General features: G+C 40.1%; 1 protein-coding gene across 1 annotated transcript in view; it reads right to left on the reverse strand.

The window, feature by feature from the left end:
- Positions 1-15,188, reverse strand: part of LRP1B (LDL receptor related protein 1B) — a 1,054,628-nt gene that overhangs the window by 127,902 nt on the left and 911,538 nt on the right. The window contains exons 68-71 of the mRNA XM_077830376.1: positions 8,227-8,333; positions 6,084-6,213; positions 1,118-1,224; positions 641-773 (exon numbers count right to left, since the gene is read on the reverse strand). Coding sequence (XP_077686502.1) covers positions 641-773; positions 1,118-1,224; positions 6,084-6,213; positions 8,227-8,333 — 477 coding nt within the window. The remainder of the gene's footprint in view (positions 1-640; positions 774-1,117; positions 1,225-6,083; positions 6,214-8,226; positions 8,334-15,188) is intronic.

Below are 15,188 nucleotides of genomic sequence, written 5' to 3' on the forward strand. Positions count from 1 at the left end.
ATGGAATTTGTCAGTGCTCAGCATTTATGAAAATCAGACCACCTCTATTTAGGTGCCTAATTACGTATTTAGAAGCTTGACTTTAGGCATTCAGATTTAGGCCTAAATGTTTAACACTTAGGTCCCAATACTCCAACTTGTTCTTTGTGGGTGGGCCCTTTACCATAGAGCCCCTAAATGTGGCCCAGTGGGGCTCTGCATAGGCGCAGGAGTCCACCCACATGGAATTAATTGCAAGATTGGGGCCTTTATTATTTTTCTGTTTTGTTTTATTTTGCAGCTTGTTTAAAAATGTACAGCTCTGTCTATTAATGTTGCCTAAACTGGCTATAAACTATAGACGTTTTTAACATTCTGAATTTTCTTCTTTGATAATACTTGTACTGAAGGCACATTGTTTTCTTTTCTATGGAACAAAAAAAATGTTATACAAAGTGAAAGAATTAAGCAGCATGAATTGTGACATTGCAGAGAGCCATCTGAGGAACAGCTGTAATGTCTTTTTAGGAAGGGATCACAGAGCCTTCATTTAATCCACTTTAGTATGACTCTGGGGTGCTGCTAACCTATAATAGGCTTAAATAGAAATAAGTGGAGAAATTTCAAGTGTTTTCATTTAGGGACAAGAACAAAGTCTCACCTCTTTCACAGTTTTCTTCATCACTGCCATCCACACAGTCATGGATTCCATCACATAGCCATCTGATGGGGATACAGTGGGCCTTATTTTTGCATCGAAACTGATCTTCTTTACATTCTGTTACACAATCCATCTGTTTAAATACAGATGTGTACTGCAGTATTCATTAACAATAACAATACAGTTATAGACAGACCAAGCAGAATTCTTCAAGGCTGTTAGAATTTAATTGCCCTGGCTGCTTCTTCTTATTTACTATTAACAATGCAATTGAAATTGCTACTGAATTTCAAGTCAAGACCTGGAATATAGATGTTCTGATATTATATGCTTGCGTATTTTGCTTTATCATTTGGTGGTGAAAACATTGGGCTCATGGAATTAATTCTTGTTTTATTAATTTTCAGTTTCTAAACTTGTTGATCATAAACCTCACATCAGATAACATAAGGGGCTCAAAAGAAATGCACCAGTTACCTCATCAGAGCCATCAGCACAGTCAAATTCTCCATTACACCTGAGAGATGCTGAGATACATCCTCCACTGGCACACACATACTCGCTTGAAGAGCAGGTTGGAGATGCTAATTACAAACATAAATTTTAGGATTAGCAATTCATAAATAAGTAACTTCATATTTCAATGTTAGTATTAGGTAAAACATATTAGATAAACACATATTTTGTTGTAATTGACAATATCTTGTGCAAATTCCATAATCTGTAATTATGGTACCTGTTTTGACAAAAACAAGTTGCTGTGCACTTTAAAGGCACTATTAAAAAAGTTGCACGTGTATTTTTTAATGACAAAGGTACTTTTTTTTAATTGTCTCCATGCTCAGAAAGTTCTGAGTAACAGACCACAGGATATTAATATGGAAACCTCTTAGGCAACCTTGACCACCAAAAAAAAAAAAAAAAGGAGTTTGAAGAACGGCTAGGCAAAACCCCAAAAGGTAATATCAAAATGCTTTTTAAGTACATCAGAAGCAGCAAGCCTGCTAAACAACCAGTGGGGCCCCTGGACGATCGAGATACAAAAGGAGCACTTAAAGACGATAAAGTCATCCCAGAGAAACTAAATGAATTCTTTGCTTCAGTCTTCACAGCTGAGGACGTTAGGGAGATTTCCAAACCTGAGCCGTCTTTTGTAGGTGACAAATCTGAGGAATTGTCACAGATTGAAGTGACACTAGAGGAGGTTTTGGAATTAACTGAGAAACTTAACAGTAACAAGTCACCGGGACCAGATGGCATTCACCCAAGACTTCTGAAAGAACTCAAATGTGAAATTGCAGAACTATTAACTGTGGTTTGTAACCTGTCCTTTAAATCAGCTACTGTATCCAATGACTGGAAGACAGCTAATGTAACCCCAATATTTAAGAATGGCTCTAGAAGTGATCCTGGCAATTACAGACCGGTAAGTCTAATGTCAGTACCGGGCAAATTAGTTGAAACAATAGTAAAGAATAAAATTGCCAGACACATAGAAGAACATAAATTGTTGCGCAAAAGTCAACATAGTTTCTGTAAAGAGAGATCATGTCTTACTAATCTATTAGAGTTCTTTGAGGAGGTCAACAAACATGTGGACAAGGAGAATCCAGTGGACATAGTGTACTTAGATTTCCAGAAAGCCTTTGACAAGGTCCCTCACCAAAGGCTCTTATGTAAATTAAGTTGTCATGGGATAAGAGGGAAGATCCTTTCATAGATTGATACTGGTTAAAAGACAGGGAACAAAGGGTAGGAATAAATGGTAAATTTTCAGAATGGAGAGGGGTAACTAGTGGTGTTCCTCAAGGGTCAGTCCTAGGACCAGTCCTATTCAACCTATTCATAAATGATCTGGAGAAAGAGGTAAACAGCGAGGTGGCAAAGTTTGCAGATGATACTAAACTGCTCAAGATAGTTAAAACCAAAGCAGACTGTGAAGAACTTCAAAAAGATCTCACAAAACTAAATGATCGGGCAACAAAATGGCAAATGAAATTTAATGTGAATAAATGTAAAGTAATGCACATTGGAAAAAATAACCCCATACAATACATACAATATGATGGGGGCCAATTTAGCTACAACTAATCAGGAGAAAGATCTTGGAGTCATCATGGATAGTTCTCTGAAGACATCCATACAGTGTGCAGCAGCAGTCAAAAAAAGCAAACGGGATGTTAGGAATCATTAAAAAAGGGATAGAGAATAAGACCGAAAATATCTTATTGCCCTTATATAAATCAATGGTATGCCCACATCTTGAGTACTGTGTACAGATGTGGTCCCCTCATCTCAAAAAAAGATATACTGGCATTAGAAAAGGTTCAGAAAAGGGCAACTAAAATGATTAGGGGTTTGGAACAGGTCCCATATGAGGAGAGATTAAAGAGGCTAGGACTTTTCATCTTGGAAAAGAGGGTATGGATATGATAGAGGTATATAAAGTTATGAGTGGTGTGGAGAAAGTGAATAAGGAAAAGTTATTTACTTGTTCCCATAATATAAGAACTAGGGGCCACCAAATGAAATTAATGGGCGGCAGATTTAAAACACATAAAAGGAAGTTCTTCTTCATTCAGTGCACAGTCAACCTGTGGAACTCTTGCCTGAGGAGGTGGTGAAGGCTAGGACTATAATAGGGTTTAAAAGAGAATTAGATAAATTCATGGAGATTAAGTCCATTATTGGCTATTAGCCAGGATGGGTAAGGAATGGTGTGCCTAGCCTCTGTTTGTTAGAGAGTGGAGACGGATGGCAGGAGAGAGATCACTTGATCATTACCTGTTAGGTTCACTCCCTCTGGGGCACCTGACATTGGCCACTGTCAGTAGACAGGATACTGGGCTGGATGGACCTTTGGTCTGACCCACTATGGCCATTCTTATGTTCTTATGTTCACAGCGATAACTACTTCTATCACTCTAATATAAATGTGTATTTTCAAAAAGAAACAATAACATAAATACAATAACAATAACAATAAAAATTAAGTAAAACCTTTGCACTAATATAGCATCTTCCAGCTAAGGATCTCATACATTTTGATAGCTAATTGGGACATAAGTGACACACAGGTTTTGTGCAGGCCCTCTGTAAAAAGGGAATTTTATTAATTAATGAATTAAGCCTCATATTACTCTTGTAAGGTAGGAAAATAATCCATTTTACAGATGGGAAAGTTGAAACACAGAAACATTAAATGATTTGCCCATGTTACACAACAAATCTTTTCTGCAATGGCAACAGAACTCAGATCTCAGACCTCTGAATCCCAGCACTGTTTTAGGGAAGTGGGTGGTCACAATGGATGCTTTGGGAGCCAACTTTCTGAGGCATCAGATCATCATATTCTGGGATTGCAAACCCTCCCCTTGCCTTTTTGTTTGTTTGCACATTTTGAGTGGGGTGGGCAGCAAAAATGTTTTCCACTCTAAGCAAAAATCCACCTAGGGTTGGCCCACTATTATTAAAAATAATGACACTACTCTTTCAAAATTTTCACGCAAATGTAAATGACTATCTACAATAGCTATTTGCTTGCTCCGTGCCATGCTGACTAATAATGAGTGAAGAAACAACACAGAACATAAAACCCAACAATTAATGATATTTTACCATCTGGGGAAAAAATATTGTGGGAAAGCAGAATTTTGCAAGACTGATGTACATGTGGGGGTTATATTCTGAAATGAGGCATATAACACAAATTGCTGTTTACCTCAACAAAACTTCATACTACATGCATTTATGCAAGTAGATTTTTCAAGATATGATGTGAAGGACACCATAAATTTAATACAAACAATCTCAAGCTAAAGAAAATGTGTAGTAAGAGTAGGGTATAATTTATATTTATAGTGCATCAGAATTGAGTTAGGCACTTTATACTGTAAATATGACAAGGTTCTCATCCCAAAGACTCCACATTCTAAGGCATTCAGTTATGCATCAGATCTGTGGGTATGGACCCTGGTGCCTCTACAGCAGTGGTTCCCAAACTAGGGGTGCCACTTGTTCAGGGAAAGCTCCTGGCGGGCTGGGCCAGTTTGTTTACCTGCCATGCCCGCAGGTTTAACCAATCGCAGATCCCAGTGGATGCAGTTTGCCGTTCTCGGGCAATGGGGGCTGCGGGAAGTGGCGCGGGCTGAGGGACATGCTAGCTGCCCTTCCCACAGCCCTCACTGGCCTGGAATGGTGAACCGCGGCCAGTGGGAGCCGTGATCGGCAGAACCTGCGGACACGGCAGGTAAACAAACCGGCCCGGTCCGCCAGAGGCTTTCCCTGAACAAGCGGCGCCCCTAGTTTGGGAACCACTGCTCTACAGAGTCCGAGTGACTTCAATCAGACTCTGCATGGGCACAAAGGACAGCACGAGCAAATTACAGTACAGGATCAGGATCAAAATACACAATGAAAGTAAAAAAAAACTATGTGCATCTGGTATATTGTTTCCAATATAAACATCAGAGGTATAGGGTAATTTGACAAAAAACAAAACAGCTCAAGTATTTTTTTACAACTGTGCAGAATAATATCAGGTAAATAGAACAAGTCTTCTAAATTTTAATAATGAATATTAATATTATTATTAATAATGCATAACTCTTATATCTAAAGATCTTAGAGTACCTTATTATACTTTAAACACCACAGTCCTTATGTTAGGAAGTTATCCATTATTATCCCAATTTTACAGCATGGGAAACTGAGTAAAAGGTAGACTAAATGTCTTGCCTAGTTTTACACAGGAATTCTTGTAGTAGAGCTCAGACTAAAAATGCTAGAACTCTGCTGCTAGTATCATATATGCGCCACAGGATAATATTTTCCCCACTCTTCTAAGCCTTCTGTTTGCTTGCTCTGTGGATGCCCAGCCACAAGTAGCAGTAACAATTTAGTTCCCGAGCACTGTGGTTTGCTGCACCCCGTCCTCAAGCATACCATGTCATTCATGAAGGTAATGAAAAACACATGGTCTAAGCCCGGGTTTCTCAAACTGGGGGTCAGGACCCCTCAGGAGGTCACAAGGCTATTACATGGGGGGTCATGAGCTTTCAGCCTCCACCCCAAGCCCCGCTTTGCCTCCAGCAGTTGTAATGGTGTTAAATATATAAATCATGTTTTTAATTTATAACGGCCACACTCAGAGGCTTGCTATGTGAAAGGGGTCACAAGTTAAAACGTTTGAGAACCACTGGTCTAAGCCTCTCTATTTCATATCAGGAAATGTAATGTGAAACTGAATCAGTTTTGCAGAAATTCTTTGCAAAAAGGATCACATATACAACAAACCAATGAATTTGCTACTGAGCCTGTGCCTGTTATTTCTGATATCAGTCATCTTGATTTGTTTACTCACTTTTTCTTTTCTGTTCTTCATATCTCTTTAATACTTTTATTTTTTTCCTGGAAAATTTAAAGATCACTTATATAGACCTACCTGGTTCACAATTTTTCTCATCATCCCCAAATTTGCAATCTTCGTGACCATCACATTTCCATTTTGCTGATATGCACTGACCATTGGAACACTGGAACTGGTCTTTTGAACAGCCAGGTTCACAATATCTCTGTTATAAACAAAACAATATAACTGAGTATATCTATTAATATAAAGGTATTATATAAAACATTTGAAAACGTTCAGCCAGTCAGAATGGTTAGAGCCCAGTTCTGCCACCCTTACTCAACAATGAGAAGTACCTTGCTACACAGTATGATACTACTGATTGTGACTAAAAGTGGTAGAACTGAGCCCTTAATTAGCAAAGAACTCTTTAACAGGGGGTACAGTTTTTGCAATGGGATACCTGGCACCTTATTTGACAGTCACTGTTAGTAGTATAATTATGTTGCCCTGATCATAATTTTGGCAGACTTTAACCTGTAAATATTAATGTAATTAACTCCCTCCCCAATTATTAATATACTGATGCTTGCTCTCTATTGGGGTATCTTTACTTAATAAAGTGTTATCAAATGTACTTATTTGCTTGTGAAACCATTTACCATGTATCCAAATATATTAAAAACTTTTTAAACTACTTAGTGGGTGCATAAAAATGTTCAATAGTAAAAGATGCTCAAAATAGGATGGCAAGACTAGAAGACTGAAACAAAAAGAATATCAGGGCACAGCATCCTCAGTGGTAGCAAATTGCAAAGAAACCTGAGAGAAATGTCTGAGATGTAGCAGAGCCAGGGGTGAAAGTACCGGTTAGAAGCCGGTACCGGCCAGTCCGCAGCCCACATTAAAGCACTGTCGCGGCAGCACTTGAACATCCCTGCCCCTTTTGCCTCCCCTGTTGGCGGCCCTGCCATAGGGTCTATACCGACCGGGGGTGGGGCAACAATGTTAAAGCACTACCGCAGCAAAGAACCAGTGCTTTAACGTCACTGCCCTTTCCACCGTCTGTCGGTGGCCCTGCTGGTACAGATCCTACTGGCAGGGCAGCTGACGGGGGAGGCAAAAGGGGCAGGGACATTAAAGCGCTGCTCCGGCAAAGGACCTCCTTAAAGTGCTGCCACAGCAGTGCTTCAACATCCCTGCCCCTTTTACCGCCCTCCCTCCCCCGGCAAAGGGAGCAGCTTCCCCGGGCCCTTTTAAATTGCCGCTGGAGCGCCAGGCAGTGCGTGCCAGGCAGCGTGGAAGGGCTGGCTGGGGGAGGCCCCTGTACCGCTAAGTCTTCGGGGTTATTTTCACCCCTGAGCAGAGCTCTATATAATGATGGAAAACAACACTATTACAGAAAAAAAATTAAAGTTAATTTTACCATGATCAGATACAGCATAGAGCAACAAGCAGATTTGTGTGCATTTATCAGTGTCGGAAAAAGAACTCAGTTATGCTATCAATAAATATCTTAATTTTTTTAGTTATAGGTATATAAATATATAAAATTAGCAATCCTAAAGGATTTTATAAACTTAATTTATTTGATTTCTTAGAGCCATTTACAGCTTGAGAGTTATATGTATATGTATAATTATATATATATATATAATTCCCATTGCTCTCCTTTCTGATAGTTACAATATTTACTTAGTAATATTTCTATATCAGAAATGCTGTTTTTCCCATCTGTTTATAGCCTGTGCTCCATTATCAAGGGCTTCATTCCCTTGTTCCGTGCAACTGCCCCTGCTTTTAATAGGAGATCCATATGTTGACTCGGGGTAGAATGTGAATATGAATAAATGAGTGCAAACTATAAACAGAACATGTAAATACTGAAACTATTTGAGGCTGTGAAATGTATGTACACAGACAGCATGATTGTCAGGTGACTGTATTCTGCACTTGCAGCACAGGGAACAGAACTCACAACCTTTTCCTCCAAAAAAGACAAGCTTCTGCTACATAAGCTAAATGAGATTTTCCCTCAGATATAACTAGTAGCATTAGTCCTATTTTCCTTCCCTCTGTGCATTCACCTGGAGGTTGTGATATTTGATGGCTAAGGATGGATTTTTTTTGTTGCTTTCCAGTGAGGGGGGAAAACAAATCCTACCTCAGCAAGCTGTATTTTGATCTCAGTTTTCTAAAGGAATATTTTTTCCTTTTGGCCTGTGAAGAAGCCTACCTCATCTGAGCCATCTGCACAATCGTAATCCCCGTCACACCAGAATCTCGCAGAAACACAATCTCCATTTGTGCAGAGAAAGTCTTTCAAAGTGCAGGTTTGAGGCTCTGAAGGAAAGAAAATAATTAATGCTTATAGCCTTAATAATGTTTTGAAACTAAACTCTTACGTTCCAAAAGGAAGGAACAGAAAAATTACACAAAACAAACTACAATTAGCCAAATAAATATGAATGAATGGTTTCAAAAAAATAGAAAATATTAATCAAACAGTTGTAATAAAGACTTTTCATATGGTTAAGAATTTGTGCCAAAATATTCTAAAAATAAAAAATCTTTGCTTATGACAGAGCCTTAGAAAGAATACCTTTTGAGCTAGCTCATAATTCTTCACACAACTGTAAATTATATTTGAAAATGAACAGACTTTACATTTAAATTATATTATATTGCATAACTAGGTAAACTACCAAATACTTTTAAATACTTATGAGCAGCTTCTATCTATATGCAGAAAAACAATCTACTGTTGGCAGATTTGTTTTTTGCTATAACTACTAGTTGTCACCCATTTTATGAAGGGGTCTGTCACAAGACTAGAAATAGAACTTTTTCCAGACCTGGTAATAAGGGAGGGAAGTAGAAGAAAAGGGGCACTTGGACTTCTGCAGCTTATTTATACATCTTTTTGTAAGTATATAAAAAGTTACGGACAGCCCAAGCAGAATTCACCTAGGCTGTTCAAATTTTATTGCCGTGGTTACTGCTTTTTTATTTTTTAACTGAGAAGAGGGATTGTTAAGGGTCTAAGATGGAATTGGAAGGAGGTAACTCTAAGCACAGTTATAGACTGCATGTTCAATGAGCTTGGAGATGAAGGGGAGATGGGATGAGAGTTGGAGATGCAGATGGGGTCAAGGGTGCGATTTTTGTGAGCAGGTAAACGAAAACATGTTTCTATTCTGGGAAAAGAAATGAACCAGAAGACAGGCAAGAGGTTGAATAGAAAGGTGAAAATGGAGGCAAGGCATGATGGGATGTAGGTCCCTGGAGGGTTTAAAGGAGAAGAGCAGACAAGAAACTTCCTTGTGAGTGACGAGGGAAAAACAGGTTAGAGTAGAGAAAAAAAGGAAATGAAAAAAGGGAGAAGGTCCTATTGTATCTCATCAATTTCTTCTTTGAAAAGTCAGAGGGATCCTGAGCAGAGAAGAAGAAAGGTGCAGGAGTGGGGAGCTCCAGAAGGAAGTGAAAGGTGGCAAAATGGTTGCTGGGCTAAGGGTTGTGGGACAGGATGAGTGTGTAGAAGTCGATCTGATTAGCTATGGAGATGGACAAATTTGAGGAAGAGACAGAGCATTCATACTGGAGAAAGTCCACGCAGTTTTGAGACCTCTGCCTGAGACAGATTGCTATGTGAGCACAGGAGTGAAAGAAACAGATGTTGAAGGTGAGCTAGGAATACGGGTTAACTGGTGGAACCTTGTGATTAGAGAGAAGGGAAAATGAGTTGAGAATGGTGGACAGCAAACTGTGTAGAATCGATAACTGAGTTAATGGAGGAAAGGAAAAAGGGCAGGGAAGAAGGCTTTGAAAACAGAGAGACAGTCATGGTTGTTGATGGACTGGGAGTCACTAAACAATCAGATAGTAGGGTGAGGAAGAGGGGCAAGTGAGTTATATGGAAAGAGCCACGGTAGTCATCAGAAAGGGTGAATACAAAAAAAGAGATCTCAGCGATAGAGAAGAATTTGGTGAACACCAGATCAAGTCAGAGGCTGTTTTCCATACAGCCTTTCATCTAAGTATTGGGAGTCTTAAGTCCAAATTGTCTTGAGAAATTGTTCATCGATGTGGGAGCAAACAAATTATTGCCCAAGTCTGAGATACATTTGAACCCTCACACCACTCTGATTATGGACACACTGCCTATAAGAACTGAAAGAGCAGGTGGTAGGGCTCTCTCTTTTTAATGCAGCTGGTTTCTTAACTTTTACAGATGCGGAAGAGATAACATTGACGTGTGACCAAGCTGTTAAAAAAGAGAGCTCTAAGAGAAAAAACACGGGAAACCATTATATAAAAACTATGTGCTATTTTTCCTAAAAGACTTGTTCCTTCCCTTCATAAGCAGTAGCTTCTTGGAGTGACTGCTATGAACACCTGTTCAGAAGCTTGGAATGAAACACATCCCATCCCTGTCAGCTCCTGTTGTAATTCCTTGCCACAACAGTAGTATCTACACATCTTACTCCTGATTCTTTTCTGGGTTCTCAGTCATTTTTAACACCTCTGAACAGAAAAGACCTAATCAGACAAACTTAGAGCTGAAGACTAATGAGATCTACTCTGTGCAAGGCAGAGCAAGGCTGAGGAGTCTTAAGTTCAGTTGGGCTGATGCCGAAAATACTCTGTACCATAGATGGCTCATGCTTTTCAAACTTGTCACTAGTGAAAAATCCACTGATGCAGAAGTTGATGCCATCCACTCACAGCAAGAATGAGATCCCAATTTACATGTACAAGACCTAGCAGAGCATTAGTCAGTGTGAATTATTATTGCAAGGACTTTGAAAGAGGGTATTGGGATTTTTTTTCTTTTTTCCTATATTATGCTTAGTGACATACTTAGCAGCAAGACATTTTGAAGGAAAGCATTCACACACAGATTAGTAGTCATCACTTTTCTCTGAAAACAATAAAGCAATCTAGTAACTGCCATACGACATTTTCCCCTTCCACCGACATACATACACTTTCTTTCTCTTAAGTGCCAATTGCATCCACAGATCCCCACCTCTTTTTTAAAAAAAACCACAGTTTAACTTTCAAGATGGGAATAACACGAAAACAATTGGTAAGGCAAATATTTTCAAAAGTAGCTTCTTATTCTGGGTGCCTAACTTTCAGAAATGCAGAGCATGCTGCTGATCAGAGCTCCTACTATCTTCAACTAAAGTGCGATACATTTAAGAACTTCTGGAAATTAAGTACAAAGAGACTCAAGCAGAGCACCCAAAAACTAAAACACCCCAGAATCAGAGGCTAATTTTGAAAAATATTGCTCAAGCATTTAAGAGTGAAATACATGTATATTGCCATCAGCACCAAGTAGTCTGACTGTTGAATTCTGCAAGATCCAATGCATCTATTCTTCTTATAATAGAAAACTCACCAGCAACCACACACCACACAACAAAACCACTAACCCAGGAACCTATCCTTGCAACAAAGCCCGCTGCCAACTGTGTCCACATATCTATTCAAGAGACACCATCATAGGCCTAATCACATCAGCCACACTATCAGAGGCTCATTCACCTGCACATCTACCGATGCGATATATGCCATCATGTGCCAGCAATGCCCCTCTGCCATGTACATTGGCCAAACTGGACAGTCTCTACGTAAAAGAATAAATGGACACAAATCAGACATCAAGAATTATAACATTCAAAAACCAGTCGGAGAACACTTCAATCTCTTTGGTCACTCGATTACAGACCTAAAAGTGGCAATTCTTCAACAAAAAAACTTCAAAAACAGACTCCAACGAGAGACTGCTGAATTGGAATTAATTTGCAAACTAATAAAATTAACTTAGGCTTGAATAGAGACTGGGAGTGGATGTGTCATTACACAAAGTAAAACTATTTCCCCATGTTTATTTCCCCCTCCCCCTCCCACACTGTTCCTCACACGTTCTTGTCAACTGCTGGAAATGACCCATCTTGATTATCACTACAAAAGGATCCCCCCCCCACTGAAAATAGCTCACCTTACCTGATCACTCTTGTTACAGTGTGTATGGTAACACCCATTGTTTCATGTTCTCTATGTATATAAATCTCCCCACTGTATTTTCCACTGCATGCATCCGATGAAGTGAGCTGTAGCTCATGAAAGCTTATGCTCAAATAATTTGTTAGTCTCTAAGGTGCCACAAGTCCTCCTTTTCTTTTTGTGGATACAGACTAACACGGCTGCTACTCTGAAACCTGTCATTAACTGAACTAGTTCTGCAGTAGTTTTCCATACAAACAGATCAAATGTTGACACTAGTGGATTTTTCAAGTTTATGCACATATTTATCTTATTTTTCTTAAATCCACAGTGCATTGTGCATATATTTGAGCATTCCATTGTCATTTGATTCTGTTCCTGCTCAATATGCAATGGATTGGAGGTTCCAAAATATGATAAATTATGTAAATTAAACAATTTGTGGAAAAAGTAATTCACATGCAAATATGTATTTGTCATGTTTCTGTACTGATTTTCAAAATGTAAGCAAATCAGGTTTTTCATACTGATAATGAATTATTTATAACCAGAGTCCTGATGCTGGGGAAAATGCACACATTGCTTGAAATTCTCAATTGTCTGTTTGGAAAACAAATTTCCAATGTCTCTGGCATGTATCCATGTGATTTATTTGTGAACTTAGAGGGCTACTGTCACATCAATGTACAGAGTGTTACTGAAAGGAACACATACTAATAGTAATAATAGGTATTAACAGAGTAAGTTCTCTACACATAGAATAAAGGACAGAAACTTCCCAATTCCTTGTGATGTACAAACTCCTTCCTGGTTAAGAGATACTGTTGGATGACTGGAAACCACTGGGTTTTTTTATCCTGAAAACTCATCTCGTATAATTACCTATTTTGTTTGACTGTATTTCTTTTACACTCCTGCACCATCTTACACAGTTCTGAATATGCATAAATATGCAGCTTATGGATATTTCCTAAGCTGGAGACCAGCTGGCACTTTGTATAGACAAAGTCGCTTCTGTCCTGTGGAAGAAAGACAAACATGGCGCATCCAGAGCAGGTCACAACAGCTGAACACTCTCCATCCATATTACCTTCCTTCTACGAGCTTCCTCAGGAGTTGTAGTGACTACTCAGAGAAGTCAGCAAGACGTAAGCCTCAGTGGGCTCTCCCCCGGCGAACTCCCAGGCAAACTCCCCCTGTTAGCCTCTCTGCCGTTCGCACTCAGCTGGTTTGCAGCTGACTGGCTTTTTATAACAGTCAGGCCCACTTAAGGCTCACCTGGAACAAAGCACTCCCAATTCACACTTTTCAAACAACCAATCAGTTGCATAAGAGAAACTGAAGATTTCCTGGACAGACATCAGGATATGCTTCTATGGACACAATGTTCTGAAGATTCAGAGGAGGCTGCGCAGCAGAGACAGGAGGACGGTGAAGAAATTTGGCAGCATGTAACCTCCAGAAGAAAAAAGGGGAGCATCCATGTATCAGCAACGCAGATATAGGTAAGCAACCATTTTCATGTTCTCTCCACAGGTACGAATGTGGAGAGTGGACTAGATAATACATCTGAGGGAAGGGAACAGAAGGTGACTCCGCCGATTGGAAGGCATGAGATGCACTGTCCTAGACATGGGGGTTCCACAACCACCACTCCCAAGACAAGGAGGCAGGTGGTGGTGGTCAGGGTCTCTTTCCTCAGGGGGACTGAGTCATCCATCTGCTGCCCCGACTGGGAAAACCAAGAAGTCTGCTGCTTGCCAGGAGCTAGGATTCACAATGTGATGGAGAGACTGCCGAGAATCATCAAGCCCTTGGATCACTACCCCTTCCTGCTTCTCCATGTGGGCACCAATGATACTACCAAGAACGACCTTGAGCGGATCACTGCAGACTACGTGGCTCTGGGAAGAAAGATAAAGGAGTTTGAGGTGCAAGTGGTGTTCTCATCCATCCTCCCTATGGAAGAAAAAGGCCTGGGTAGAGACCGTCGAATCATGAAGTCAACAAATGGCTACGCAGCCGGTATCAAGTAAAGTGCCCCAAGAGTTGGTCCTCGGACCAGTTTTCTTCAATATCTTCATTAATGATCTGGAGGATGGTGTGGATTGCACCCTCAGCAAGTTTGCAGATGACACTAAACTGGGAGGAGAGGTAGATAAGATGAAGGGTAGGGATAGGATACAGAGGGACCTAGACAAATTAGAGGATTGGGCCAAAACAAATCTGATGAGGTTCAACAAGGACAAGGGCAGAGTCCTGCACTTAGGACGGAAGAATCCCATGCATCGCTACAGACTAGGGACCTAATGGCTAGGCAGCAGCTCTGCAGAAAAGGACCTAGGGGTTACAGTAGACGAGAAGCTGGATATGAGTCAACAGTGTTGAGAAAGCCAATGGCATTTTGGGATGTATAAGTAGGGGCATTGCCAGCAGATCAAGGGATGTGATTGTTGCCCTCTATTCGACATTGGTGAGGCCTCATCTGGAGTACTGTGTCCAGTTTTGGGCCCCACACTACAAGAAGGATGAGGAAAAATTGGAAAACGTCCAGCGGAGGGCAACAAAAATGATTAGGGGACTGGAACACATGAGTTATGAGGAGAGGCTGAGGGAACTGGGATTGTTTGGTTTGTGGAAGAGAAGAATGAGGGGGGATTTGATAGCTCCTTTCAACTTCCTGAAAGGGGGTTCCAAAGAGGATGGATCTAGACTGTTGTCAGCCGTAGCAGATGACAGAACGAGGAATAGTGGTCTCAAGTTGCAGTGGGGGAGGTTTAGGTTGGATATTAGGAAAAACTTTTTCACTAGGAGGGTGGTGAAACGCTGGAATGTGTTACCTAGGGAGGTGGTGGAATCTCCTTCCTTAGAAGTTTTTAAGGTCAGGCTTGACAAAGCCCTGGCTGGGATGATTTAGTTGGTGTTGGTCCTGCTTTGAGCAGGGGGTTGGACTAGATGACCTCCTGAGGTCCCTTCCAACCCTGATATTCTATGATTCTGTGAAAAGGAAAAGGAAAAGACCCAAATGTAGATCAAGAAATATGAGTTCAATATATTAAATTTACATTATAAAATGAATTTTGTAGGGTAAATTATCATGCTAAATTGTATGCAATAACCAATTATTGATTACTGTGAATAGGATAACAGTAGTTTAAAGTAAAAAGTAATATGAGAGCTTTA

The sequence above is a fragment of the Eretmochelys imbricata genome, chromosome 11 (assembly GCF_965152235.1).
Source record: "Eretmochelys imbricata isolate rEreImb1 chromosome 11, rEreImb1.hap1, whole genome shotgun sequence".
In the NCBI taxonomy this organism is placed as follows: Eukaryota; Metazoa; Chordata; order Testudines; family Cheloniidae; genus Eretmochelys; species Eretmochelys imbricata.